The 26584-nt window shown below is 44.5% G+C and overlaps 5 protein-coding genes across 35 annotated transcripts in view; 2 read left to right on the plus strand and 3 right to left on the minus strand.

Annotated features, from left to right (window-relative positions):
- Positions 1 to 16268, minus strand: part of LOC100120801 (voltage-dependent T-type calcium channel subunit alpha-1G) — a 32257-nt gene extending 15989 nt beyond the window's left edge. For 3 of the 16 annotated variants that reach the window (XM_031932150.1, XM_031932146.1, XM_031932154.1), the window contains exons 1-16: positions 15524 to 15816; positions 11656 to 11767; positions 10692 to 10825; positions 10377 to 10474; positions 10086 to 10257; positions 9359 to 9397; positions 7539 to 7642; positions 7269 to 7444; positions 7086 to 7178; positions 6837 to 7015; positions 6595 to 6749; positions 6292 to 6518; positions 5460 to 5672; positions 4204 to 4773; positions 3971 to 4122; positions 3695 to 3910 (exon numbers count right to left, since the gene is read on the minus strand). In XM_031932150.1, coding sequence (XP_031788010.1) covers positions 3695 to 3910; positions 3971 to 4122; positions 4204 to 4773; positions 5460 to 5672; positions 6292 to 6518; positions 6595 to 6749; positions 6837 to 7015; positions 7086 to 7178; positions 7269 to 7444; positions 7539 to 7642; positions 9359 to 9397; positions 10086 to 10257; positions 10377 to 10474; positions 10692 to 10825; positions 11656 to 11767; positions 15524 to 15816 — 2933 coding nt within the window. Of the gene's footprint in view, positions 1 to 1105; positions 1227 to 3694; positions 3911 to 3970; positions 4123 to 4203; positions 4774 to 5459; positions 5673 to 6291; positions 6519 to 6594; positions 6750 to 6836; positions 7016 to 7085; positions 7179 to 7268; positions 7445 to 7538; positions 7643 to 9358; positions 9398 to 10085; positions 10258 to 10376; positions 10475 to 10691; positions 10826 to 11655; positions 11768 to 15523 lie in introns of all 16 variants that reach the window. The other 13 variants (XM_031932151.1, XM_031932149.1, XM_032600134.1 and 10 more) reach the window with 11 other exon arrangements.
- Positions 16269 to 17966: 1698 nt separating this feature from the next.
- Positions 17967 to 23461, minus strand: LOC100120821 (spermatogenesis-associated protein 20). 11 transcript variants are annotated; one of them, XM_016986927.3, is made up of 12 exons: positions 22999 to 23204; positions 22512 to 22671; positions 21993 to 22368; positions 21766 to 21909; positions 21589 to 21678; positions 21275 to 21514; positions 21015 to 21194; positions 20718 to 20927; positions 20443 to 20635; positions 19386 to 19763; positions 18891 to 19090; positions 17967 to 18818 (listed from the first exon to the last, which is right to left on the minus strand). In XM_016986927.3, exons 2-12 carry the CDS (start codon positions 22619 to 22621, stop codon positions 18543 to 18545), a joined length of 2397 nt encoding a protein of 798 aa, XP_016842416.1. In that variant the 5' UTR covers positions 22622 to 22671; positions 22999 to 23204; the 3' UTR covers positions 17967 to 18542. The 11 variants fall into 11 exon arrangements, with proteins under 11 accessions (XP_016842416.1, XP_008218098.1, XP_032456041.1 ...); XM_008219876.4 differs by having other exon boundaries at positions 21993 to 22365; positions 22993 to 23202; XM_032600150.1 differs by having other exon boundaries at positions 21993 to 22365; positions 22921 to 23189.
- Positions 23170 to 24174, plus strand: LOC100120844 (probable protein BRICK1). Of its 4 annotated transcripts, none has more exons than XM_032600190.1 (5): positions 23175 to 23289; positions 23350 to 23388; positions 23470 to 23772; positions 23869 to 23951; positions 24025 to 24174. In XM_032600190.1, the coding sequence occupies exons 3-5, from the start codon at positions 23652 to 23654 to the stop codon at positions 24049 to 24051; spliced, it is 231 nt and encodes a 76-aa protein (XP_032456081.1). In that variant the 5' UTR covers positions 23175 to 23289; positions 23350 to 23388; positions 23470 to 23651; the 3' UTR covers positions 24052 to 24174. The 4 variants fall into 4 exon arrangements, with proteins under 4 accessions (XP_032456080.1, XP_032456081.1, XP_032456079.1 ...); XM_032600188.1 differs by having other exon boundaries at positions 23180 to 23289; positions 23337 to 23388; positions 23459 to 23772; XM_001601110.6 differs by having other exon boundaries at positions 23180 to 23289; positions 23459 to 23772.
- LOC100119331 lies at positions 23868 to 26227 on the minus strand. 3 transcript variants are annotated; one of them, XM_001601180.6, is made up of 5 exons: positions 26064 to 26227; positions 25825 to 25983; positions 25311 to 25484; positions 24651 to 24950; positions 23868 to 24548 (listed from the first exon to the last, which is right to left on the minus strand). In XM_001601180.6, the coding sequence occupies exons 4-5, from the start codon at positions 24940 to 24942 to the stop codon at positions 24292 to 24294; spliced, it is 549 nt and encodes a 182-aa protein (XP_001601230.1). In that variant the 5' UTR covers positions 24943 to 24950; positions 25311 to 25484; positions 25825 to 25983; positions 26064 to 26227; the 3' UTR covers positions 23868 to 24291. The 3 variants fall into 3 exon arrangements, with proteins under 3 accessions (XP_001601230.1, XP_032456076.1, XP_008218092.1); XM_032600185.1 differs by lacking the exons at positions 25311 to 25484; positions 25825 to 25983; positions 26064 to 26227 and adding exons at positions 25029 to 25057; positions 25154 to 25274 and having other exon boundaries at positions 24060 to 24548; XM_008219870.4 differs by lacking the exons at positions 25311 to 25484; positions 25825 to 25983; positions 26064 to 26227 and adding an exon at positions 25029 to 25286 and having other exon boundaries at positions 24060 to 24548.
- On the plus strand, positions 25334 to 26407 carry LOC100119306. Its single transcript, XM_001601076.5, has 3 exons — positions 25334 to 25635; positions 25838 to 25973; positions 26111 to 26407. Exons 1-3 carry the CDS (start codon positions 25600 to 25602, stop codon positions 26251 to 26253), a joined length of 315 nt encoding a protein of 104 aa, XP_001601126.1. The 5' UTR covers positions 25334 to 25599; the 3' UTR covers positions 26254 to 26407.
- Positions 26408 to 26584: the final 177 nt, after the last annotated feature.

Below are 26584 nucleotides of genomic sequence, written 5' to 3' on the forward strand. Positions count from 1 at the left end.
CATCGCAATGGCAGAAGCGTGATTTTTCTTCGGCACGGCGGAGAAACCATCTCTATAGTATGCATGTATAGTATATGCGCGTAACCACTAGGATATACATAAAACGTACGTGTCCGAAAAAGTACGGCTCATCTACAATTCGGCAATGCATGTTTTCTTAATTCAATCCAATCAGTCGTACACACGCACAATGATTTAGGCAGATCTAAGTTTACAAACTGGGATTACAGAAGCGGATACGAAGCTGATGCACGCTCGGATTATTGGATCAGCGCGAACTATGTAGTAGCGACAAAAACAGCATGCTCGTGTTTACTCTCTTTCTCTCCCTGGTCTCTTCCGCTATCTCGAGTGAACGTAATACATACGCAGCGAAAACAAATTTTAAAAAGCAGGTATATTTGTCACAGGAAAATACAAAACGCGTGTGATATATATATATATATGTGTGTGGACAGCTGAGCGCCAGCAAAAGCGAGTAAAGCTTTTTTATATCAATTTATATGATTGCAGATTGAATTACACAAGAAGCGATAACAAATAATCACACAGTTTGCCTTTGCTCTTCCTCTCTGTCTCTCTCTCTCTCTCTCTCTCCCTCTCTCTCTTTCTCTCCCTCTTTCTGTTTGCTCGTCGGCGAACGAGGACATGCCAAGAGACTAATACGTTACCTTCGCCTCGTCAAAATCGTAAAGCAGAGATGCACAAGTTCAGCTCTGATGAAAGGTACAGAGACGAGTCTCGTATGAACGTCATTGTTAAATTTCAGCCATCGATACTTTTCATTATTATTAGCCTGTATCGCTAAAAACGATGGCAGAGCGAGGGAGCGCTCATAGAAAATTTGGAAGACGTCTTTGCGAGATTCGTTATTGAATTTTGACTCATCTTTGAACATTCGCCCGAAAAGCTATTCTTATTCCAAATTTTTTATAAAATGCAGCCTCTCGGCATACATGCCAACGAAATTTCATCAGGCGTTCATACGGTCTTTTTTGTCAAATAATATTTTTTCTTTGAATTATAAACAATATGCAAATATAAGGTCTCGTAAGAATGTATTCGTTTAGTTTTCAAATTTTTTGATAACTTAGCCTGTAAGTACCTGAAACACTGTCACTATAGCCCAGAGCAACGAGTCAAAGTTTTTTCTATCGCACTCGACGTCAGAGCCGCCATTCATCGTTTCACAGAATTTGCAACCAAACAGGTTCATCCCGAGAATACTACAACACAACGAAACGTGCGATGTACTTCTTCATTCATTGGGGCTGTCCTTTTTTCGACTAAAATTAATATAGTTAGAAAGATCATTATCATCGGGTTCTTTATTTATTGCGCTGCACTAATTTTACCAGCAGTACGCAGTCTAAGATGCACACAACGCACAGAGGAGCTTTTGCATTTTATATCATGTTACTTATTCCTTTTCCTCTTCACTCATTCCTTCCCCTGTGCTCATCTATTTCTGCACGTATCCTTATCAAGAACATTGTTTTTCAGTTTTTCAGTTCAATTGTTCATAATTATGCATTCGTATGCGCGCATACCACGTCAGAGTTACTCTAATTACTGCACGTATGTATTTTATCATAAAAATAACAAAAAACATGAAGCATTTCTATTGTTGTAATAAGGAAGAATAAAAATTTATACATCACATTCAACACTAACTTTATAACCGTTTTCTTCGAAAAGAAGAAACCCCAATCATAATAATAATAATAATAATGATGATGATAATAATGATAATAACAATAATAATAACAATAATAACAATAATAACAATAGTAATAATAATAATAATAATAATAACGTAAAGAAGAAACAATGATCGATCTCAATAAGAGTCAAACTTTTGATATAAACGCTAAAGGGAAGTAAATCGTCGCAAAACCATCATACAACTAACTAAATGATCGCAAGCTCTACCAACAAATAAACGTCCGTAGTAGGAAAGATAAGATAGAGAAAGATGTAGAAATCTCTTAAAAAAAGAATAAATAATAACCGATTGAAAGGAAAGCAGACATGAAAAATTGCTTGCAATCGATTACGTACACTAATGTTACATTATACAGCTTGTCAACGGTCGTTTGGCGCTAAATTTCAAAGAGGCTTATACACGTGATACTTGTTGAGCTAACATGAGAAAAACCGGTGATAAATGAGAACGAAGGAGTATGATATATTAAATAGAAACATTAATGGCAAGCTTTCTAATATCGACGACAACACCGAGGTACATGTTATTATTGACAAGACAGCGCGGCCTTTGTCAGCTTGTGAAAATCTGCGCGGCGCGCATTATTTTTCGAGAAAAAGGACTTCTCCTTGCTCGAATTTAGCAGACTACGTTTAAATTTGGAGATAAACATTACCGTGCGCCGTTTTAACTTACTTACTACTGAATTCCTACGAAAGAACGAGAGAACTTTGAAAGCATAAGAAGCAGCTTTAAGAACTTTCAAAACTTGTAGTGGAGCATATTAGTTATACTTATGAATGATAATTGAAATTTGTTTAAAGCTGCAGGACGACACCAAGTCCACCCACGACCTACACAGTCTGCATCAAAATGTATAACAGTTTTCCAAATAACTAGATTACAACAAAATAAGCAGAGAATATACCACACATTTATCGCAGTTGCTACTTTCTTCAGGATAATACACGTTTTAAAGCCAGATTTATAGAAAATACCAATTAAGCGAGCATACGTAAGCTTTTTTCTCGAAAATAAATCGATCCAAATTTTCATAAATAGCAAAGAGCGACAGAGGTAGAAGATATTCGAAGTAATTAATTATACAAATAATAATGAGATACAGCGAGTTGTACAGTATAGTAGCCGTACGTATCAGACTTGACGCTAGACACTTCCAGCATCTAAAAGCACCATGCACACACGTATATAAATATCTAATATAGACATATATATATAGTGACTGTTTATATTCGGCGACTCGGGCCACCACGATGAAGATGAAGAAAAGAAAGCGCGCGTTATAAGTATCGCCCACACTTTCATTTCTTTCGCTTAATAATCACATGATGTGAATGATGTGATTATTCTCATCATTTTACTATATATATTTCCAGGACGTGCTGACAACACCATTATCATTCAATCACAGAGCGTCGTCGTCGTCGTGTAAGAGGCAAAAACTCGAAAACCGATCTATTTTTTGCCATTTTCTTTCATATATTTTTTGACTCAAATGCTCCTCAAGACATATTCTGCTTTAATACCTATATATACTTCTGATTCATTCATAATTTTGCACAAGTTGCTTCGTCGCATATAAATATACACCTTTGCATAACCTTTTAGTCAATATTTCTGATGCCTGCAATATTTAAGTAACGCGCGACTTGCACGTTGGCATTATTAATTACGCGTGAAGGACCCGCGCTTTCCGCCGATTGTTTTCAATTTCTCAAGTGCGCGCCTATCGAGCAAGCTTATTGTTTCACCTAATAACATCGCTGGGACTTGCTTGAAAGAAAATGGAAGGGCATCTAATATTCGTCGCACGGAGTTTGATTTTCTCAGAGTAATAATAATGGCAACAATATAAGAATAATGATAATAATGATAGTAATAATAACAATAACAATAATAATGATAATAATAATAATAATAATAATAATAATAATAATAATAATAAAGGAGTCAGAGTGACGGAGTTACCTGAAAATGAAGATGAACAGTACTAAAAGGGAAAAAAATATGGCAACGTTATCCATCGTGCGCAGCATAACGAAGAGCTGCCTCCGTAGATTCGGCATGAACCGCACGAGCTTTAGAATCCTGAGCAAGCGAAAGGTCCTGAGCACGCTGAGCCCCGAGCTTCCGCTTCCTCCGCTCCCGCGCTCCTCCGCGAAGGACTGGCACAGCTCGACGACACTGGACCCAAGGAAAGAGCATCAGTATCGCGGACAGCGGTTCAGAGAAAGGGGTCGCTACCTCAACACAACGACGATGCCATCGAAGACGTTGAAACCATTGCTGATGTAGCCGAAGGGCCCTTCCGCTATGATCTTGAGCAGCATCTCGACGGCGAAGACGGCGGAAAAGACGATGTTGCTTATCTCCACGACGACCGTCAGCTCTTCCGGCTAGCAGAAAGAGCAACGGATCTGAGCGTTTGCGCGGCGGCGTTTACGAGTTAACGTTCATAGGCTTGGGCGGCTACGGACCTGGTTGTGGTACTCGATGCCCATGCTGAGGGTATTGATGAGGATGGCGAAGAGTATGCCCTGCTGGAAGTACTTGTGGTCCACGAGCTTCTTGGTCCAGCGCTTGAAGCAGCGCAGGGAGCAGATGCAGCAGCCGCCGGCGAGCTTGAGGAACCGGCGCGTCGAGGAGTGGCGCCACTTGGCCCCCGGGCCCGTCCTGCTCTCCTCCGGCCACTGCTCGTTCTGCAGGTCGCAGCAGCACGAGCACGCGTCCGGCTCGAGCGCCGGCTGGTTCGCCGGCTGGTTCGCCGCCTGGTTCGCCGCCTGGTTCGCCGCCAGCCACTGCGAGCGCTCCTCCTGCAGGCTCGTGTTCCGCTCGCTGATGCCTGCGGCACGGAGAGGGGCAGAACGAGAGGGTTTCTCTTTTCCATCCTCCGGGAGAAGTTTACTGCGAGTCGCGAGCCTACCTTTCGTGAGCGAATTCAAAAAGGAGTCGAGGGCCAATTGGCCGGTGGGTAGGGCCGCGCTGAGAGCCCCACTCAATGCGAGAAGTTCTTGGCACGTCATCGCCTCGCTGCCGCCGAGCTCGGCCTGCAAGTGCAAACAGAAGGGGGCAAGGAGAGCGCGAGCGCGCAGCCTTTAATTACCTCGAATCTGCTCGCACAACTCGACGCAACGCGCAATCGCACATGCAAGGCTCGCGACTACGTAAGAGGCGAGACACGGACGCTCCACTCAAATTGAGGGGATGTCGCGCGCGTCCATAAGCTCTCTGAAGTTCCAATTGTAAAATTGTAAAATAAAAGAGAGCTTGACGTTCGCGACGATCAGGATCATTTGAATGGATCGTCTGGATTACCCTTCGACAAACTCGGCATGCTTCCTACATAATTTATCATCTGAAATATACAAAAGTGTAGTACCGCACGTTGCTGATTCAAACGAACGATTGTGTGATAATATATTTAGCAGTAAGCCAAACCGTAAGTTGCAGAACAGAAAAATATACGCAATCAGAGAAAACACCGCAATATAGTTTAGGATAAAAATCGCAACGGTTCTTCTTTGAATTGGGAGTTTTTCAAAAAATACACATCTTATTATTTTAAAACACTTGTTTTAAACTCCCAATACAGAGAGACGAAGCCTCCAAGTACTTGTACACTTGAGAGAAAAACAAAACGATCAACAAGAAAAGCTGAACGAAAGCGATCATGTTATGGGCATATCGGCGCTGCACACTCCAACGAAAGGGTTAACAAATATTCAAAACATACTTGTACGTTATTAGGCTGGGGCGTCGACCAAACATTGCCGTCGCCGGTTTGGGTCATTTTCTCGCTGGAGCAAACGTTTCGCTCGCCGGCCATCCCGATCGAGCCCGGCAACGTATTAACGCTACTCCCATGAAGAAGAACGACATCGCTGAACATCACGCTACTGCGCCGGCGATGATAAACGCAAGGCGGGCTCAGAAGCGCGCTGCGCGTCTGCGGTGCGATAAAATTTATTTGAAAAAAAGAAAAAAATCTCGAAGAATGATGGAGTAATGGGCCTTTACCACTTTCACGCTGATAATGAAATTTCCCTACATTCAGAATCGCGCTATCGTCGGTTCACAATTAATCGGATGACCGCGGAGGCGACACGAAATACACAATACCAGTCCAACACTCTAATCCTCTAAAATCCTCTAAATCTCTAGCTACGGATGAATTTACTCAGGCGGTACTGATTTATATCGGCCGGTTGCTATTTACAATAAGATATGCCAGTGCATGCTTTGCTTTCAACGCCAACATGAATTCCCAGCAAACATTTGGCTGGCCTCGCATTGCCGGCACCCGTAGCGCGCGATGGCAAATGCGGCCCAGAAAAGCATCATGCTCGAAACTCATGTTGCCGGCCAGCTGCTGTGCGAGCCCAGCCCCATCGAGAGCCCCGTCGAGAGGTCTGAGTCTAAAAATCTAAAGTAAGCCTCAGTTGAGTGCGAATGGAGTAGTAGAGCAAGTTTAGTAAGTTTAGTAAGTTTAGTGAGTTTAGTGAGTTTAGTACTGTGCAGCCCAGGAGGTGACAAGTGGAGGCAGAAAAGCGGGCATGGAGACGAACCTCGGCGGCGTTGATGTTGTGGAGGCTCGAGCGGCGATGCTGCTGGTCGAGCGACAGCTCCGTCTCGGACACTTCGGGGCTGGCCCGGGGCGCGGCGATGGTGCCGCTGCTGCCGCCAGCCAGTGCCGAGAGCCCGAGCAAGTCAGTCCCCGGGGCCGCGCTGCTCGGCTGCTCGGGCTCCAGGCCGGCCAGGAGACGTGGGCACCGACTGTGATGCAGCTTCCCATCTGCGGGCGCGCGAAGACTCGCTCGATTACCGGGCACGCGAAGACTCGCTCGGGCGCTTTGCGCTTTGACACTCACCTGGCAGCCGCGGCGACCTCACGAGGTTCGAGCGCACCTGGGCCTGCGGATCGTTCAGCAAGTTCTGCTCCCGCCTCTGTTGCCTGCTGTACAAAAAGAGGCGGTACTTCTTCAGCAGTCTTCGCTTGGCCCGTCTCCAGAGATGCGCGATGTACCTGCGAAAAGGTGTCGGGGGCGTATGAAGTCTCCGGCGTGAGCCGAATTATATATCTATAACGCAGCGGCGGTGCGCGGCGGCTCACTTGACTATCTCCGCGTAGCACGTGGTCGGCTCGGAGGTGTTGGTCGAAGAGGCGAGAGTGCTGGTGGAATGGAATCGAGCCCGCTCCAGCCGCATCCTCTCCATTTCCCGCTTCTTCGTCTCCGAGAACTGGGTCGCTATCACGACAAGGCAGAGGTTGATCATGAAGAAGGAGCCGATCTGCGGGCAGAAAGATATTGCGCGCTCACTGTGGGAGCCGGGAGCAAATGTTTAGCGAGGCAGTACTCACGACGATCAAGAGGACAAAGTAGATCCAGTCCCAGAAGGAGTGAGCGTCCTGCACGTAGTACATTATGTCCGTCCATCCTTCGAGGCTGATGACCTGCGCAAGCCCGCGGAAGCCCGGTTATTATGTAGGTCAGAGGAGGGAAAAATCGGGGCAGCGCATCGAGCGCAATGATTGTGCACTCACGAGGAATATGGCCACCCAGGCAAGGCCGATATTGTCGAAGGATATGGTGCCCTGGAAGGGGTTGTTCCCCTGGCCCTTGCACTCGGTGTAATAGTAGTTCCAGTTGACGCACGTGTCGTTGCCGATGTACGTCGCGTTATTGTTCGGCAGGGCCGTGTCATTGCACTCCAGGTTTCCTGCGCGTTCACGTCAAGGACCATTCGATAATGAGCGCACACGAAAGGAAAGGAGACAAAGCGAAACAAGCGGATAATCGTAAAATTGACTTGCCGATCTTGAGCGGTGGTAAGTTACTGCAGCTGTGCATTCCGCTGTCGTCCGGCCTCGAGCAGATGTAGTCCTGGCCCTGGTACTCGAAGTACTTTTCCAGGTCGCTGCAAAATTCGCGAGGGTTAATGGGCCGGCCTGCTCTCGCCGCGCTCTCGCGCAGTATGTCTAAGTGTCTTCCACAAGGTCGCAAGGCAACACCGCTCTGTTACGTCTAGCTATTTCAGTATTGTACCTACTGTGTATTCAAAACTGCAGATGCTGCAGATGTCCATACGCGAGAGAGGTCGGTGCGTGCAACCGAACGATCAGAGAGGGAGAGGGAGAGAGAGGGAGAGAGAGAGAGAGACCAATGACAACAATCTCGTGAATCGGGATGCGATGAGGCAAAGCATCCATTTTCGTATAGTGCGCTGGTGTGTGCTGTGCGGCGTACACAAAAGTCGCGAAAATTCGTTCCGGACACGGAAATAGCATGCGCTTCGTATTCGCTTGACCCTCTTGTTGCTGCTCCGCTTATCGCGCGGCGAGCATCCAATCGCTCCTGTCCAACTGCGTAATGCAGTTGAGTGAGCAGTCGATCGAGTAATGCGAAAATTCGTGCGGTACACACGCGCGTATGTAATCTCAGTGCGCGTGCGGGACTCTCTCTCCGGAACTACTTACTAAGTAACTGAATGCGCTGTGCACCAATGCACCAATGCGTCTGCTCTGTGGGATGTACGTACGTCTTTGCGGCGTATGATATGTGCACAGCTATACATGTATATGTGCTATACGTGCGTCCTTCGAACAACGGCCTGATCTCTGCTGCTTTGGGTGAGAGAAACTCGCTTGAAAGGCTAGAGGTTATGCGCGCGCGATTGGCCGTCATCAACAGTAGATGCGCATGAGGCCAGAGCTGTACAGGCAAGTGACGATGTGAATAAGAAAGATGCGAGCTGAAAAGTACAAGTACACTGCACGACGATGATATACAGACACGTAGAGACACACTTTGACAGAGAAACGGCCTACAACACTGATTCGTGCATCCTCTCCTCTATTATTATAGACTCGCTTTGCTGTCGCGCGCGCGCGCCTAAACAAGTTATCGCGCGATTCTTGTCAAGCGATCGCTATGCAACGCAACGTCGCGCACGAGAGAGAGAGAGAGAGAGAGAGAGAGAGAGAGAGAGAGAGAGAGAGACATTGCCGTGGTTCAGAGTTCACATCAACAGACGACGTATACAATACACAATGTAGTGTACATATACATATATATATACATATATATATACATACACATATATATGTATGTGTGTGAGAAAGAAACGTTTCGCATGCTTTCTCTATGTAGGTAAAGGTAAGACAAACACTAACAGTGTTGGGCTCTTATCGAGATACTAGATCTCCCCGCATCGGCTCTTGGCCGGTATCGGGCCTGGCGAAGAAGGACTTTGCCGACTGCGTATAAGTAGTAGCGCGTGGAAAAAATGGGGTGAAATCGAAGATTAGCGGAATCAAAGTCATTGTTCGCCGACACCGCGCGGATACAGGAGAGATCAACGATTCCTTAGTATCTCGAAGTTCTATCTGCATGTGTGTCGCGCAAGGCTTGACGCGCAGCGACCCTCTTTCTCAACGCGATCCGAGCGGGCTCTACCTGCAGAAATACGCTTATACAGTGTTCCGGCGCCGAGCGATTATGCAGATACTCCCAACACTGCGCACTAACGTACAGACTCGCTCGTATATGCGATAAACAAATGCAATATTCATATATAATTGATAGAGATGTAGAGACATATGCAGAGCGCATTTCCCTCTACTTAGGAGCTTACTAAATGCGTGATCGAACGGAGTACTCGTCCGAGAGTAACCTGCAACAGTTAAACAACATGAGCCGGTCACTGCTCCGCCCCTCTCCTTTTCCTCGCTTCCTCCGCGCATCGCGAGTCGCAAGGTGCAGGAGAATCAGTGGTAGATCAGTGGTACGAGTGACGACGTGTGTGCTACAGGCAATTTTATGTGGATGGCTGGACCGGCGTAGGTCGTGAAAGGAGCCTCGCGCCGTCGCGGCCGAGAGAAAGCGATGGCCCGCTGGCCCGCTGGCGCGCAGCGAGTTAACTTGCTCCGCGCGTGCATCTGCGGCTCCGTGGAAGAGCCTTTGCTGCTGATCCCGTCTATTTCCGGAGCGCCGGAATGCGCCGCCTCGGAGCCACAGGTGCATACTGCTGCGCGTACGTAAACAAGCGATGACACACGATCAGCGCGTTTCAGGAGTACCAAGAGCAAAAGACTCCTTTGAGCCCTTTCGAGGCGAGGAGTGTGTGTATTATGTGAGTGTGAGAGAGAGAGAGAGAGAGAGAGAGTAAAGCACCAAACGAGTGCAAGTCAGATTCATAGGTAAAATGAAGCGAAAGATTATAAGCCAGAGAGATGAGCCGACCAGTCGGAATAAAGTACGCATCGCATGTCTCTCAAAGTATACAATGCCGTGTAATGTCTAACAATGTGATGAGCTAGAATGGTACGACGGGGCGGCGACTGGAGCTCGCCTTGACTTACTCGGGATACTTGACGTTGGGCAAAGCCTTCAGGAAGCAGCGCTGCCTGAGTATGCCTTCCCAGAGTTGGACCCCGACGATGCCGAAGATGAAGAAGACGAAGAAGCAGAGCAGCAGCACGTTACCCAGCATCGGGAGCGTGTCGAGTAGCAGCATCACGAGTATCCTCATGCCTGTGCGGTCGGACAAACGGGCAGGTTAGAGGGGCCTAGAGAAAGCGCAGGCTCTACGCGGCAAGTGTGATATGGCCGAGAGAAAAAACCCTCGATTCTGATTAATCGATCCGACTCACTCGGTATCCTGTTGATTGCCCGCAGTGGCCGCAGCACCCTTATCGTCCGTATCGCCGATAAGTTCATGTTCTCCACGTTTAGGCAGTACTCCAACGATCTGCAACAGACAGAGCTAGTGGGCAAGTCGCCTTTTTTTTGTTTTCTACGATCCAAACAAAATTCTACAGTTAAACTCGGCTGAGGCGCGTCTGACCGAACTGCCCGTTTTCTACTCGAGCTGTAGTATTTTCAACCGCCTTGTATAACGAATATAAGGAAAAAATAAAAATGTCGACCGAATGACTGCAAAGTGAAATATATATGCGTTTACTCACCCTGCCAGCACTATGAAGAAATCCAAGCGATTCCAGGAATCGGCCAGGTAGGTTCCTTTGCCGTAGATGCCCATCGCCACCATTTTTATCGTCATTTCTAACGAGAAAAAGGCGAAGATGATGTCATCGAACATCTGCAATTTCAAAGGGAAAAATAAAGGCACACATTCCTGAGAGAGCTAAGAAAAAGAATGTAGAGGCAGTCGCGCGGAGGAGGAGGCTTGACCTTTACCAGGCCGGAAAGAAATGGCTGCGTTGGCGCGCGAGCGAGCCAAAAATAATTCCATCGTAAAGCAGGATCGATTCGCTCGCATCTCTGATGGCGACGAGGAGGCCTGACCGGCAGGGAACAGTGTCAGCCTGTTGTTGCGGTCGGATCGAACGCATAACGCGAGAGAGCATAACGCTGTCGCATAGGAGGAATCGCGCAGCGCGGAAAGTACTCATCTCGCCGAGAGAGGGAAAAAGAATCGTTGCATGGCTTGTTGATTTGTATCTCGAGCCAGTAACCGAAGAGCCCTGGAGCTTGCGGGCACACTTTGAAAGTCTCTTGCCGAAAGGAGGCCGAAGGCAAAACCCTCGCTGCCATCAATTCACTGCGAATATTTTTCTTTTCGCCAACTTGACGACTAAGGCAACGCGAAGCTCTCTCTCTCTCTCTCTCTCTCTCTCTCTCTCTCTCCTTGTTTTTTCAGCAGGCACGGCGGCCCCGGAAAATTTACCCAAGTCAGCGCCGCCGCCGCTCGACAAATAGGTGTAGCGTCGCACGAGCGAGTTCGAGCGAAATTCACGAGAAAATAGAATGCAAATGCGGCTCACGGCGAACTCGTTCTCGGCGAGTCTCCTCTGACAGCGAGAACAGAGCTCGCGCGGGTGACGAGGGTACGCGCCAGCGCAGCCCACGATCTCGCTTGTTTTGATCGATCCTGCAGGTCGGAGCCAAGCCTCGAACTGATTTGGTTACCTGTAATATCTTGCAACGATTCGTCACGCACTGATCGTCGACGCAGGGCTGGTACATGCCCAGCGTGATGCAGTTCAGCAGGATGACCATCATGCTTATCCTCTCGAACCACGTGTCGTCGAGATCTCGGAGTTAAGGAAAATCCATTTCAAGTGGTCGAGAAAAATAACGAGTGAATAAATATCGGCTCGTTATCGCTGCACATCGGGGAATTGAAGAAAAATGAATAAAACGCAGACGGGGCGCGAGTCCCGCATCGATCTGCCGACAGAGTACGCGGGCGCGCGCGCGCGAGGCTAAAGGCACGGCACGCGTCGCCAGCAATCAATATTAGATAGTTGCCAAGTGACAGTGACCCAGATAATGAATTTTGCATCGTACGCAAAGAGAGTCAGCCCCGACGGACGCGCGCGTATAGGCCTGCTACCTGCGCTCGAGTGCGACTTTGCAATTTGGAGCAGCGTAGGATCAAGCATTTTTGCAATTTCCAAACTACAGTCTCACAAACGACGAGACCTTTCGCACGTATGAAACATCAATTTTCAGATTGATGCTGAGCGTCGATTGACAAATTGTCTCAACCCGGCAAGGGCCGAATTTCACACGAGCAAAGGCTTTCGGCTTTCAATCTCTCGGGGCTCATCGCTCCATCTCTATTGTTTCCGCTGGGAGCGACTACGGCCGAACACGTTCATCTGTTTCCACTGCGCAGCCTTATCTCGACAGCTGCTGTCATGCATGACGCTCCACTCCGTTTTCAGGCTTTTTCAGACGTCGTTAATTCGGAGATAACGAAGTTCCGGCAGCCTGCTCGGACTGTATTCCCGAAAAGGCCCAGCATCAACGCTGCAAACGAAAAACGCAGCAACAAAGCCGTCCCGAAGAATAGCCGCCGCCGGTGCGCGAGTTTTCGCTCTTTAGCGGCCGAGCATCATAAAGCTAAATGGAGAGAAAATCTCGTGGGCGGCTCTGAAATAGTGCAGCAGCAGAGAGAAACGGAGGCTAAAAAGCACGGCCCAGGAGGAGAGGAAGACGAGGGAGAGCGGAAGGAGCAGGGCGCGAGTATCCGCGAGGCGCGAGCGAGATGGAAGCGAGCCGATCAATAAATAGCTCGTACATATATACGTGTATAGCTACATACGGTACGCGCGTCTTTCCCTCTATTCGCTCTTCGTGTGTGCGCGTTACGCCTTTTTTCGTGCGAAGCGTCACGCGATTTGGCTGCACCTGTTCTCTCTCTCTCTCTCTCTCTCTCTCTCTCCCTGCCCCTCGCGCACTAGGCGAGCGGCGCAAGTCTGTGACCGGGGATTTCCGGGAATATGGGTCATGGTGGGATGATCGTTCGGGGGCCGCTTCGCTTCCTTCCTCAGAGGCTCGATTTGCCGTGACTTGTCAAATTCCGTCGGGCAGTGGAGAGCGATCCGACTGGGATTGATGAATTCACAAACAGTTTGATCCGAGTTCCCTTCTACGAGGAGAATCCCCCCAGAGCGAGCCCAGCCACGGGCGCGAATCGATCCGCTCGTGGTGCTCGAGTGGCAAGTGTGATTCTTCGGCGCGAAAATCCGAGACTCGTATGCTTTTCGCTTCGAATCCAGGGGAAATAAAGTGCGCGCGGCCAAGGCTGCCTGAAAAAATTGTACTCGTCGAGTACCGTTGAAAATCCATAAGGCCTTCCTGCACTCGGAGCGGCAAGAACGCAGCCAAGACCGGTTGTAATTACGCAAAGAATCAAGGATGCGCCAACTTTTCAGCGTAGGTAAGCGAAAACAGGCGAACTCGCTGCTAGGAGTGGCCTTTTAATAGTAAGCTTTCCGACGTCTGGCCGGAGCGCGGACCACACCACTTGCGCCGTGTATCGCATACATAGGTCCGAGTATACGCGAGTATACATCAGCTGCCGCTTATAAGAAGTAAGAACGAGAGGCAGGAGGACTGCAGAGATGAGCCGGGAAGGGCATATCGCATCAGATTGTCCGCGTAATTGCTGTAATTGCTCTCATCGCTCTCATCGCTCTCATCGCTCTCTCCCCCTCGTCCGCGGAAAAAGATCAATTTCTCCCTGGCGCATCCAGCTAGCCGACTTGATTGACAATCAGCGTCTGAGCAAATTGTTTCGACGATCGACACGGCGCTGTCCGATTAACGCGCCTTAACTACTGCCCTCGATTGCTCGCGATTGGCCTGTGCCAGGGGCCATCACGGCGGGAAACAAATTTGCTCGCGTCGTTCTAGGCACATATAGATATGCACATACACGTCGCAGCTTTCGCTCAGCGACCAGCGGGCCGGAAGCGCCCGCTGATGCCGTTAATAATGCATTCCGCGCTGCTCGATCGGGAACGGATAAGAAAAGCCCGCTCACTTTATAAATATAGCAAAAGTGAAGTTATCGATTCGTCTCCCCGCTCTGCGTCCGAGTACGCCGATGTTCCGCGGAAGTGGAGGAAAATTGCCGCGGTCCAATAAGTCTGCGCGCATTTAATATAGCAGGGAGCCGCGAAATTAATTCGCGCTCTCGAGATTGAAGTGTGTGCGGCCGTAATAATAGGGGGAGAGCCCGAGTGTGTACTAGTCGCGTTGAATAATACATATTCATGAGGAGGACTCGAATCGGTGTGGCACTCGAGTCTAGTGGCGGTTCCGTTGACCCGCAAGGCACTCGAAGCCAATTGCTTGAATGCATGATTGTAGTTTTCGAGGCAGAGGGAGGCGGAGGCTCGAGCCAGCTTTTGCGCTTTGCACTGCACACCGAGACGCGCGCGGCAAGCGGCCCAATCAATGGCCTATTTAGCATGGCGCCGGAAGGGATCCCTCGCGATCGACAGTGTTGATAATCTTGTTTGTTCGGCGTTCGGCGTTCGGCGCTGCGCGAGGCTAAACTCGTCGACGCGCTGCATTAATCCGGCCTCATAAACTTTCATTGCCGAGCACTCTGCATCGAGTCGAACTCGACCGCTGAGATTCCGCTCGTCTCCCGATACATCGAAACAATTCCAAGGCCGGCCGAGCGCGGAAGTAAACACACCTCCCTCCCCCCCCCCCCCCCCCCCAACTAACCCACCCACCCACTGCTGATCCGCGGCAGCGAAGCGAGTATTTCTGTACGCCCTTTTGGCTCTCGCAGTTTGGAGACAAGGATTTTCGACAGTTTCGGTTTCGTCGTCGTGCGCGACTCCTTTCCCGCGAAAGTAATGCGAGTGCCACTTCTTCTGACCCAGAAAACTTTGCTCCGAATGACGCTTGCTTTTTCAAGCAGCGAGCACTTGCTCGTGAGCGCGTTACAACACTGCGCCCCGACACTTCCGATGAGAGATCGACCACTCTCTTTGATCTTTTCACCCCGATCTGAGCCGAGGATTCAAAGCTTGCTTCTAAATGAATTCTTCCAAGCGATCCATCAGCAACTCTAACGCAATTGAACCATAAATCATGCATACCTTATCTCCTCCTTCGGCGCTCCTAATTAGGCTGAACGAGATACTCGCGAAACGACTGATCCCACGTCGGAGCCCCGAACAATGCGAGGAAGAGTGCTGCGGAGGCCGTGACTCGGTTTTAACTTTCGAGTTATCCCTGCTGGAGAGATAGGGCTAGATTTTCAAGCGAACGTTCGAGTTTTCATAGGGAGAAAGTAGCGGAGTTAATAACGGGAGGTAAAGCGAGTTGCTTCAAGAGCGCCGAGCACACGCCGCAGATGTGGGTGGACCTTGGATCAAGCGAATCTAAGAAGGAGTGACCTACTTGTCAGAAAGCCGTTTTCGGAACGGGGAGAAGTGAAAAATTGCAGCTTCGCTCTGTCGGTGGTCTGTCGGTGCGCAGCGTACACGCCACGATCGTAAGAGAGAATAAGCTCGAAAAAGGATATGGATTGGTGATGAGCGCGAGACACCAGTTGCGCGGCCGTGTGCTCTGCTCGAGGTATCTGAGCGCGACGGGCACGAATCCGGGGTAGGGCAGCTCGTCCTCCTCGTCCTCCTCCTCGTCCTCCTCCTCGTCCTCCTCCTCGTCCTCCTCCTCGTCGCCGTCCTCCTCCTCGTCGGCCTCCTCGTCGTCCTCGAGGTCGCTCAGCTCGTTGACGTCGCTGTCCGAGCCGAGCTGCTCGCTCGTCCTCGTGGCCGTGCGGTAGCGGTAGCCGTGCGGGTAGTACTGCAGCGACATCCTTGCCTCGGCGCGAGCTCGCTCCTCCAACACTCTATCCGGATCCCCGATCGCACGTTGCACGCGTAAGGAGTCGCGGGCGGCACTAGCAGGCCAGGCGGCGCGAGCAGCCGAGGCCTCTCGGGACCAGCGCCTCCGGCCGCGACGACGGCATGCCCGAGAGCTGCTGCGAGCGAGAGTGAGCTCTGCAGTCTACCTCGCGGACGCCTTCCCCGCTACAACGAGGCATTCGAGCCGCGACCTGCTGACCGGGCTGCCGCTCTCGGAGGCATCGGTGACACTCGCGGCAGTCCCTGCGCGGGTCGACGTGTGTCGGTGTGTGTGTGCGCGCCTGTGCGTGTGCGTGTGCGTGTGCGTGTGTACGTGTGTACGTGTGTGAACATCAGCGCGGGCCAGCGACGAGTCCGGCGCAGCGTCGACCGGTGACTGAGCTCTATACGCGAGAAGCTGAGTCCGCGGAACGTCGCGAGAGAAGACCGGAGAAGAGAACCCATGGGGTGGCGGCGCTTGCGCACTCGCGAGCTTGCGCGGCCGAGCCGTGCACGCGTGGGCCGTGTGTGCGTACGTCGGTGTGTACTGATGTGTTTGCATCACCAGCAGCGCGTCGACGCGTCCCTCCTGCAACAGGAGGGATGCGCCGGACGATGGATTTTAGGCGTTCCTCTCGGTTCCTGCCACCCCCCCCCCACCTACCACCTCCGGCCCTCTCCGACCATCCGCCGAGGCCGACTGGGACGACTCGATCGACACCTGCTCCCGCTGCAGACGGCGCGCATCCGTTCAGCTTTGAACGATTGAACTGCTTGAAAATCTCCGAACGAAGAAATAGCGCTGCCTGCGTTTCGAAGCGGGGAACGCGATCGAGTCGGAAAAAGCAGGCGCCGCTCGCGAGCGGGCGAGCGGCTCCAGAAGGCGCGAGCTATTTCTGACCGGTCTAGAAAGGAATTCGCGATTAGCGCAAAGAGGAGCTGCTGCTGCTGCTGCTTATTGCATCGCCTGACTCTGCGGCACGTGCTACGTGATATCTTAGCGCCGACCTCCACTCGCTATTTACCTTGATGCTTCGCCCCTTAACTCTTGAGGCCCTCGACTCGCGAGGCTCTTGCATCTCCTCTCTGCCGCGCCGCTGCTGCTGAATACTCTCTCTCTCTCTCTCTTTCTCTTGCTGCATTTTTCTTCCTGCCGTATGCTGGCGCGATTCGCCGCCGCTGCCATTGAGTAGGTGAATTCCATCAAAGATCTCGAAAACTGATCCCCTCGCTCGCGTAAACTAAACAGGCCTGCAAGAGCTTTCCTGGAACGAGTAGGAGAAACAAATTCTCTTAATTAAAAGAGGAAACAAATCAAGACGACGTTGGGCTTTTATTTTCTCAGCCTACAATCGCTTCGCGGAAAGTCTCACGCGAGAGGCACACGATTTTTCCCGGAGGGGAATTTTAATTGCCGACGAGCTTTTCTCATGCCCGAGATTTACGGCTGAGCTCGAACGGATTTCCGGTATGGGTTTGTTATCTGGCCGCGGTGAAATCCTTTTATATGCCAACGAGACTTGTTCTGGTAAACGATGATACAAGCTGTGAACCAATAGCTTTAAATTGGAAATGAATTGCTCGAGTGCATTTTTAGAAAAAAAATCGATCCTCTACCTGACACCTTTTTTTCACGCTACATCAGTCAAAAAGATGAGCGCCTTGTGCATGCACAAAGCCAATGAGTCAGCGATGCATTCGAAGAAAGTTTGCGTGGTTCGCGGGTAAAAAAAGCTTCGAAGCACGCGACGCGTGCCACTTCCTATCTTTACGTCCTCTCGGTTTTCCGCGATCACCGCGGTGCAAAACTTACCTCGCGAGAAAAAGCGCGCTTTTACGCAGTGAGCAGATCCGTATGTGTAATAAGTCTATTTTCGTACACATGCTTTTAAAGTTAGGAAAAGTTTGCTCCACCCGCATCCGTGTGGCGTGCGTACTCTTTCATACGTATAAGTGAGAGCACGATCCGTCATTTGTTCAATTTTCTACTGCTTTTGCGGCGTTTCAGTCGTTAATGAGAAGATTATTGTATCGTTTGCTAACGTCATTTAAACTCTCCTGTTATAGATTTAGCTTGTAGACTTTGAATAATGTTTCCAACTAAGACCAAGCTGTACTATATTTTTACTTTGAAGTAGGTTTTATTCACCGTTTAACCCATTTTTACAAAATTACATTTCTTCTTTCATGAATTTCTATAGACTCACTCAACTCCGACTATACATCTTTAAACAGTATTTTTATACAAATATTTAATATGTAACAAATAATAAAGTAGAAGCAATCGACACAATGATAGCTCTATATTAATCCAAGTTCACTGGATAACGTTGATAATGTTTATCGTCACCATCTTGTATGGAGTCAAATATTTCGGCAAATAACTCATTTTATCTTTTATCTTTACACTAGGTGGCGTATGTTTTTTTTTTTTTTTTAACCGGTCCCAACACATCTTTATACGATCATTCTAGCATGATAATAAAATCGCTTTGAACAGATAAACAATATAATGTTTCCCTCTATTCATTATGCTAAACTGCTTACAGTTATGCTAAACTGCTTGCCGTATTAGCATAGTATTTGCGATTTGTAAATGTTACAATTACTTTGACGTTCTATAACTTGACAATTGATAGATTGAAGACGCGTCTTCTCATAGCTGTCATGGCTATACAATGATTCTGATTGTGTGTATTAATGCATTGCTTCTATACTCTTTTTATCAAGCAACGATTCAAGATCCTTTGGATCTGTAACTGGTAGCGAGCATATGTGATGATGACAAACATAAGCCGTGGCACGTCCATTTTGCTGCTTCATTTTTCCAATAACTTCATTTTTCTTGTACAAAACATTGTCCTGGTTAACTCCATCAGCTAGCATGACGATTTTTCCTGGCACTAATTTACTTTGTAGAACTTTCAATAACTGTTTGGTATCGTCGGTGTCTTTCTTACCAATTATGTAAACCTAAAATAAAAATCCAACACTTAACTTTAGGAGTAGATTCGGAAACAGTAAACGTGTAAAGTGCACGCTTACCTGAGTAGTGGAGTCGATCAAAGTTACTAGAGCCGTGACCAATTCCGGACATGCAACAGGAAATTGTATTAATATTTCCTGCATGCTACTTAAAAGTTTCTCTGCTTTACTGGACAGATCAGTGCGATCTAAGTATGAAGCAAGTCTCACTAAATTTCCACATGCAACAGAATTCCCAGAAGGTTCTGCACCATCTTGATCTAAAATTAATATTATTTATCACAGTTGAAACAGACCATCTAATATTAAGCTAGAAAAAAAATGAAAATATCAAAAATTCGAAAATTCAAGTTACTCAGAAGTACTATATGAAGTACACAGTCAGTTTGTTATTTCTTAATTTGGCAACGATCGCAAACGCAAAGTAAAAGCTCTAATAAATATTTTGACGTCTTTATGGGAATCCGCGTTTCAATAAGTTCTCACACGGCCATGTGCAGAGGCCATGTGCACTAGTTTTACGTTCTCTCAAGGTCGAATTATGAAAGCTCATACCATCCTTAAGGCGCAGAATCACCGACCGGTCGTCTGTGGTCGTGGAAAAATATCCGCCACTTTTATCATCCCAGAATAGACTGTCTTGGATATCCTGCAGCTCCTCAGCGAATTCGAGCCAATGGGCGTTGAAGCTCACCTCATAGAGATCGAGCAGTCCTCGGATGGCAAACGCATAGTCCACCTGGAATCCTTTAATCGGAACACTAGTCTGCAAGATTTGATCGCTATCGCCTCGGTAGCAACTTCGAAGCAAAACCTTGTCATCCTTGTTGTAGAGGTAGCGTTCGATAAATCGAGCTGCATCTTCCGCGAACTTTGTATATTTTGGATTGTCTAACGCCGATGCGGCATGCGACAAGCCACTTATTACAAGCCCTAAAAACAATCGGATACAGAATTTAAAACAGTAACTGAACAAATATTGTTATGTCTATCCTTGTAAAAACAAACTGCAGGTGTTTATCTGAACATATTTGGCATAGTTTTCCTGCGGTGAAGAACATTTTATCGCCTGCCTTTTGAAAAATTTGAAAAAATGACACGTATATAAATATGGGCATATGTATCATACATAGAACTAAATACTTTGAGACGCCGTGTCAAAAACAGTCACCTTAGTTCCGCTTATAGGCACAAAAAACGCGGAAATCAATATATGCGTTACAAAAGCTATGGTGTGCACCAAGGGCTGAGCGGGCTTTTTGACCTCGTCTGCGGCTCGTACTGCAATCTTCACACTCGATCTAGAAAAGCCTATTTTACGCCCTTGGTACACAATATACTATTTCATGTTATTTGATTGAAAATAAATACGCTTAAATAGATTTAAAAATTGTGCTTATGTATAGAAAATTCCATTTGTCATTTCGCCTGGGAAGAATATGCAATATAGGCACATTTGTTAAATCATTTAAAATTTTCAACCATTTATAACCTAATGAAATGAACAATTGTTCATTGCTAATGATTTTTGCAGGAAAACCGTACAAAATACATGCGAGATTTGCCATAGGAATATCTGCAAGTTTTTTCCATAAGATATTTAGTGGTGTACCATTCCAGGCAGTGACAATTTTGTCATCCAAGTGAGGTCTCGGTCGCTTGTTGCGTTCTTCAAAAAGTATACTTATAGATTTTTCAAGGTGAGCCTTTACAGAGTCGATGCTCAGTTTGAAATGTTCAGCAGTTTCAGCTATACTACCAAAAGCTATTAAAACGTTTTGATTCATTAATTCGCCATGGGGATCCTGTGTGCGTTGAATGATTAAAACATTATTATTTGAGCAAACAAACGAATATTAAAAAATAATTTTAAAACAAGAAATATACCTGTTGGCGCTGAACATTTCCCTCTGGTTTGACATTAAAATGATAGCAAAACAGATCGGATAATGTTAAACCTTCTTTTTCCGATATGACCTTGTCTAGAAGAGATTCTACATCCTCATATCTCCAAACATAAAAAGCTCCCTCTTTTTTTTCAGTATCTTCGAAACTTGGGAAAGAATCTGCATCTTCTGCACTGTAGAAGCCTCCCTCCTAAACCCATAATTTATACAAAATTAAGAAATTAAAAACTTGAATATTTATCATTGAATATGTTTTTTGAAATAAATATTATCTTACGGGATGTCGCAAATCACGAGCGACATAAGTTACAATATCGTTAACTATTTCTGCAAAAAGCGGATCCTTTGATGCTAAATAAGCTTCTGAATATGATCGTAGAAGTTGACCCTGATCATATAACATTTTTTCAAAATGTGGAACATGCCATTTTCCATCCACTGAATACCTTGAAAATCCCTGCAAGACAATTTTAAGAAATATTGATATCCGTTCGATCTCAAGAAGTATTTTTGAAAAAATCTCTTCAAGATACTTACTTGACCAACATGATCATGAATTCCACCATTTGCCATTTTTGTCAAAGTGTGAACACACATATTTAAACATTGTTTACCGGTTTCTCCAGTTGGATCTCTTGCATACATTAAAAATAACAAATTAAAATTAACAGGCTGAGGAAATTTAGGTGCTCTTGAAAATCCTCCAAATGATGGTTCAAAACCATTTATCAATTGTTTTACACAAGTGTTTGCACAATCAACAGATGGTACACTAGCCTATCATCAAATTCATAGGTTATTTATTATTTGATATTGATGAAAAATGTCAATATATTTTAAATAGCAAGTACCTCTTCTGGATCCTTTGATTCTACAGATTTTTTTAATACTTGTAGAATTTTTGAACCAGACTTAAGAAGGTCTTGTTTACTTTCAATCCACTGTGATCAAAATTAATCAAACATCGATTTATTTATGCTACTAATTTTAATTTAATAATATTAAATATTAATTTTTTTAACCCACACCTTTGTTGCTATACTTTCCAAGATTCGTGAAAAACCTGGCTGACCATATTTGTCTACGGGTGGGAAATATGTACCCCCAGTGATTGGTGTCAAATCTGGTGTTAGAAATACACTCATTGGCCAACCACCATGTCCTGAAATAGACTGGCATAGGCATTGACAAAATTTAAAATCATACTTCTTTTATCATTGAATTATTATTGAATGTATTTTAAATGCAGTCCCACCTGTATAAACGTCATATAAACTCTATCAATGTCAGGTCTTTCTTCTCTATCTACTTTGATATTCACAAAGTATCGATTCATAATTTTAGCAACTTCGGGATTTTCAAATGACTCTTTTTCCATTACATGACACCAGTGACAAGTAGAATAACCAACTGATAAAAATATCAACTTGTCTTCTCTTCGAGCTTTTTCTAAAGCTTCTTCTCCCCAAGGATACCAATCTACAGGATTGGTAGCATGTTGTAAAAGATAAGGTGATTTTTCTAGAGCCAATTTATTCAGATGTTTATTTTGTTTGTTTCCCATGTCACTTGATGTTGAAGACATTTTTTTAGATACAATTGAGTGAGCTACTGCTGCTTGTTTAGCGCTACTTAAAATAATTTTTAATTAATGGCTTGTAAAAATTGAAAAAACACTTTTTACAATTTATTTTCTTTTAAAGCTAGGTCAACATGATAATGGACAAGAAAAAATACTGCTAATATTACAATAACCCAATATAGAGATACTTACTAAATTTTACATTCAGCAAATGTAATACCTCTACTTCTGCTATTTGCATAGTTTTTCGAAAAGTCAGAAACCAATCGAATTATTTGAACACAACATCGTCCCCAAATCATAACATGAGTCAATTATCTGACAGGCTCGAAAAAATTGCTTTCAAAACAATCTGAAAAAAATTCATAACAAAAGGATACTTTGGAAAACAGAAATAATAACGCATTATTAGTTTATTCACAAGTTATCTTTAAATTGGTTTTAAACTCTCATGTTTTCAAATATAGACTTAGCATAGAGAGCTAATATTTCCATTATAAAAAAAAAATATTTATCAATAAACTACGAATTGTTAGGAAAATTCATTAAACTATATTTGAGGTTATTGAATAAAGTTCTCCGGTTGAGGAAGTTTGCATACCTACATTAATTTGATAAACAGTGACAAAGCGAATATCAAATTAGACATAGGTTAGAAAATAATTATATTTACTATTACAAGCTTCTCACGGTAATCCATCCAAAATTTGTATAAAATTTATTGTCGAATTATAAGCAATGTTGTTACGTAAACTTTTATTACAAATGTACTTTGTATGCCTATATACTTATAGGTATACGTGTTATGTACATATAACTTATGAAATGAACGAAACGAACATTCCGCGAACAGCTGTTTAGCCTCTGCGTATGCGCATGACTTTTGACAGGTACCTATGTACCATTCTAGAGGTTATAAGTATAAGAATAAGTGTTTTTACTTTTTTCTCTCCATGACTTGGGATATAAGGTTTGTTCCACATGAAATAGCAATTTTACGTGCTTAATAATTGTTAGTTTATTTTGACAGTTTTCTGCAAAAAGATATTAGCTGGGAATAGAAAACAGCGTAAATAATGAAGATAAATAAAAATAAGTATAATACTTCTATGTATAAGTATAAACAAATTTGGTTTTAGTTCCATTTTAGTTCCTATTACCTCCACTAGGGTTCGGTAGCATCATTTTTCCAAGTAGAACTCGCAACAACAAAGTGCTAGAACGTCAACGCCATAGAACATTGTTTGGGGCGTAGGTACTAGAATTATTCTCCGTTCGCTTGTCAAAAGAAAACGCAAATTGAAAGAAAAAGTACCTCTTAACTGTTCGAAAATGTCGACTGGACACAGAGAAGCGATTCAAAAGCAGATACAACAAGATTGGGCAAATCGAGAGTACATTGAAGTTATCACGGGCAGTATTAAAAAAATCACTGATTTTCTTAATTCTTTTGGTTAGTTTTCGTAAACCATGAATTACTGATTCAATAACCACTGTCATTAAAACATTGCAATTGACATAAAATGTATATATACTTTATGTTGTGCAGATATGTCTTGTAGATCCCGATTAGCTGTTCTAAACGAAAAGCTGACCACATTGGAACGAAGAATTGAATATTTAGAAGCATGCGTAAGAGGAATACATACAACTCTAGTTTTACGAAAAATAAGTAAAGTCATAAAGTCATAAATGTCTGTTTCAGGTTACAAAAGGCGAAACACTTACATAGATAATGAGTTTGCCGACGAGTATGTTCTATTTATTCTACGCTTTTTTACTTGATTCATTGTACATAACCATAGGTTTCAATAACTAATTAAATTCAAATAAATAATAAATGTTATGAATCTAAGATGCTTTTTTATTTTACCAACATTGTATTGAATATACTGACTTAAAAAGTACATATAATTCTGAGATAGTATATCAAAGAAATGATTGATTAAATCAAAATAACTTGTTTACTAATTCATTGGAAATTTCTGTAATAATCTTCCCTGCCCGGTTCCCATCTTGGTTTCCAAGTGTAATTTCTATATGGTATGTTTCTCCATAATAAATAGTTTTTATGAACATCATCTATGTTTGGCAAAATTGGATTTTTACTTGGACAATTTTGCTTGTAATCTTTCTTTGCTAAGGCATACCCTACTAAGAAAAAGGTTCCCCATCCACTGAACAGGGGTTGTCTTAGCCAAGCATGCATAACTGCACCTGATGCTAAAGCTGTAAGTCACAAATAAGGTGAGTGAATTTATATTGAATAAACCTCTACCATACTTAAATAAACTATTTAATATTTATTAATCATAATTAGAAAATAAATACCTCCCAGTAGATAATTTATTTTATCATCCTTTTTCCTTAAATTTGTTGCAGTGTATGTAACAGCTGAGAATGTTACACACATGCCGGTAATTGGCAGCATCCAGTAACCAGCTGTATTAAAGAACTGAGCAGCAGTGGCGCATTGTGAATACATGCAAGCATCGTAAATAGCTATAAATCCTCCTGTTAATATTCCATATTTTGTCAATCCCATAATTTTACCAATAGGATCTTCTCCTTCTGGCTTATCATAATAGTTGAATTTTTCCATCATAATTCTTAACAGCACCATTTTGAAGCCTGCAATTGGATATATAAAATTATTAATATCAGAATCAGAATAGTATACAAATTAAAATTTGTAGGTTAGATCACTACACTTAAATCACTATCGCTAATAGTTGTTGCTAAACGGAAATGATTGTAAAACGAAAAATAACGTAAAGCAGCTATTTAAAAAATATACATATACTACAAAACTCAATTACTATATTGATATTTACAAATCTAAAATCTCGCAGTGATCTAAGAAAAGTCTAAGAAAAAAAGTTCTATTTCGCGGATGCAACAAAGTTTTACTGTAGCTAATTTTTGTATAAGTAACCATGAAATTCTTGATTTTGTTATGCAATGTTTAAAAACAAATAAAAAATTATTTACTTTTTTGTTTTGTTCACCAATAGAGAGAAAAACTTCAGCCGACAACGGCGACGACGACGATCTTCCATGTACAATCAGCTGGGAATGTTACATAACGTCTGCCAATAAACGATGGCCTTTAAACAGTCGGACCAATCATGATGAAACGCCGTCTGCTACACGAGAATGCGGTACCTACAAAATATCAGTCTGCTATACGCTGCCCTTTCGGTTCATTGCTGTTATAGACTTGCATAGCACGGTAAAAGTCAGACTGAAAAACAGACATTTTCAATAACTATTAAATAAAATGTTACGCGTTGTGAGGACGCAACTGATTTCTCAGGTATTAAAAATTCTTGTATAAGTATTTCAATACATCGATCAAAATAAAAAATGTACAAAATGAAACTAACCTATTTTTTTCTTGAAATTACATTTGAAATTTTTGACCATTTTTGGCAGAACTCAGTTTTCTATAAATTTAAAAATATTTTTCCTTGTTTGCAAATGATGAGCAAATAGTCATGTTTACCTATTATTTACAGAGATCAAGTGCTATTCTGAAACGTAATCTTGCTTCCGGTAAAACTAGTCAAGGTAGTACAACACATCAGCCAAAAAGCTCAAGCATACCAGAGGTTCCTGGATTGACCAATAAAGTTGTAGATGTTCCTAATCAAGGTAAGCAAATCTACTTTGAGAGTACAAAGTTATCTTAAATGACTTTTGAAAACATTGATTTGTTAATCATGTGTATCTATAGGTACTTACTTAAAACTATTGTTGAAAAGTAACTTTGCTGAAATTAATTATTGCAGCTGTTGGTTACGCTGGTGCAGCCAAGGATAAGGAATACAAAAATCCGGAATACTTTTGTTATCATGTAGACTCCTTTGGGGAGTCCTTTGTCGAAATGGAAAAGTTTAGACTGCCTGCTCCATCGAACAAAGCAAAGAAGTGAATCTAAGTTGAGTGATATTAAGTTGTAATTTGTATGCCAAATCATACTTTTTGTAAGATTGGGCAGTTGAGTATGTTGCTGAGTTGTAAAACTATGTGCATTCTCCATAACAACATTAGATAATTAAAAAAGCTTGAAATTATTCAAATTTAAACGACAGACGATCTTTTTATGTTAAAAATAATGACTTTGACCATCAAAAGGATAGGCACCAAGGGCTAAGTGGGCATTCTCACTGTGTGTGTTTTCTGCAAACCTTGTCTCAGTGACAGTAATGTACTATTCGCCGATGGGTAACAGAACTTGCGAGCATCCGATCGACAATCGTTTT

Source organism: Nasonia vitripennis, chromosome 5 (genome assembly GCF_009193385.2).
Source record: "Nasonia vitripennis strain AsymCx chromosome 5, Nvit_psr_1.1, whole genome shotgun sequence".
NCBI lineage: Eukaryota > Metazoa > Arthropoda > Insecta > Hymenoptera > Pteromalidae > Nasonia > Nasonia vitripennis.

Coding starts and splice junctions, on each gene's coding strand:
- LOC100120821 (XM_016986927.3), bottom strand. CDS start 22,621: ATGATTTGGGGACGATGTTGTGTTCAAATAATTCGATTGGTTTCTGAC. Junction 21,910..21,992: donor TTTATATGACGTTTATACAG/GTGGGACTGCAT, acceptor TGCCTATGCCAG/TCTATTTCAGGACATGGTGG. Junction 18,819..18,890: donor TGATCGACTCCACTACTCAG/GTAAGCGTGCAC, acceptor TTTTTATTTTAG/GTTTACATAATTGGTAAGAA.
- LOC100120844 (XM_032600189.1), top strand. CDS start 23,652: ATGTCGACTGGACACAGAGAAGCGATTCAAAAGCAGATACAACAAGAT. Junction 23,773..23,868: donor TGATTTTCTTAATTCTTTTG/GTTAGTTTTCGT, acceptor TATGTTGTGCAG/ATATGTCTTGTAGATCCCGA. Junction 23,952..24,024: donor TTGAATATTTAGAAGCATGC/GTAAGAGGAATA, acceptor TGTCTGTTTCAG/GTTACAAAAGGCGAAACACT.
- LOC100119331 (XM_001601180.6), bottom strand. CDS start 24,942: ATGGTGCTGTTAAGAATTATGATGGAAAAATTCAACTATTATGATAAG. Junction 24,549..24,650: donor AATAAATTATCTACTGGGAG/GTATTTATTTTC, acceptor TGTGACTTACAG/CTTTAGCATCAGGTGCAGTT.
- LOC100119306 (XM_001601076.5), top strand. CDS start 25,600: ATGTTACGCGTTGTGAGGACGCAACTGATTTCTCAG. Junction 25,636..25,837: donor GGACGCAACTGATTTCTCAG/GTATTAAAAATT, acceptor TATTATTTACAG/AGATCAAGTGCTATTCTGAA. Junction 25,974..26,110: donor TGTAGATGTTCCTAATCAAG/GTAAGCAAATCT, acceptor TAATTATTGCAG/CTGTTGGTTACGCTGGTGCA.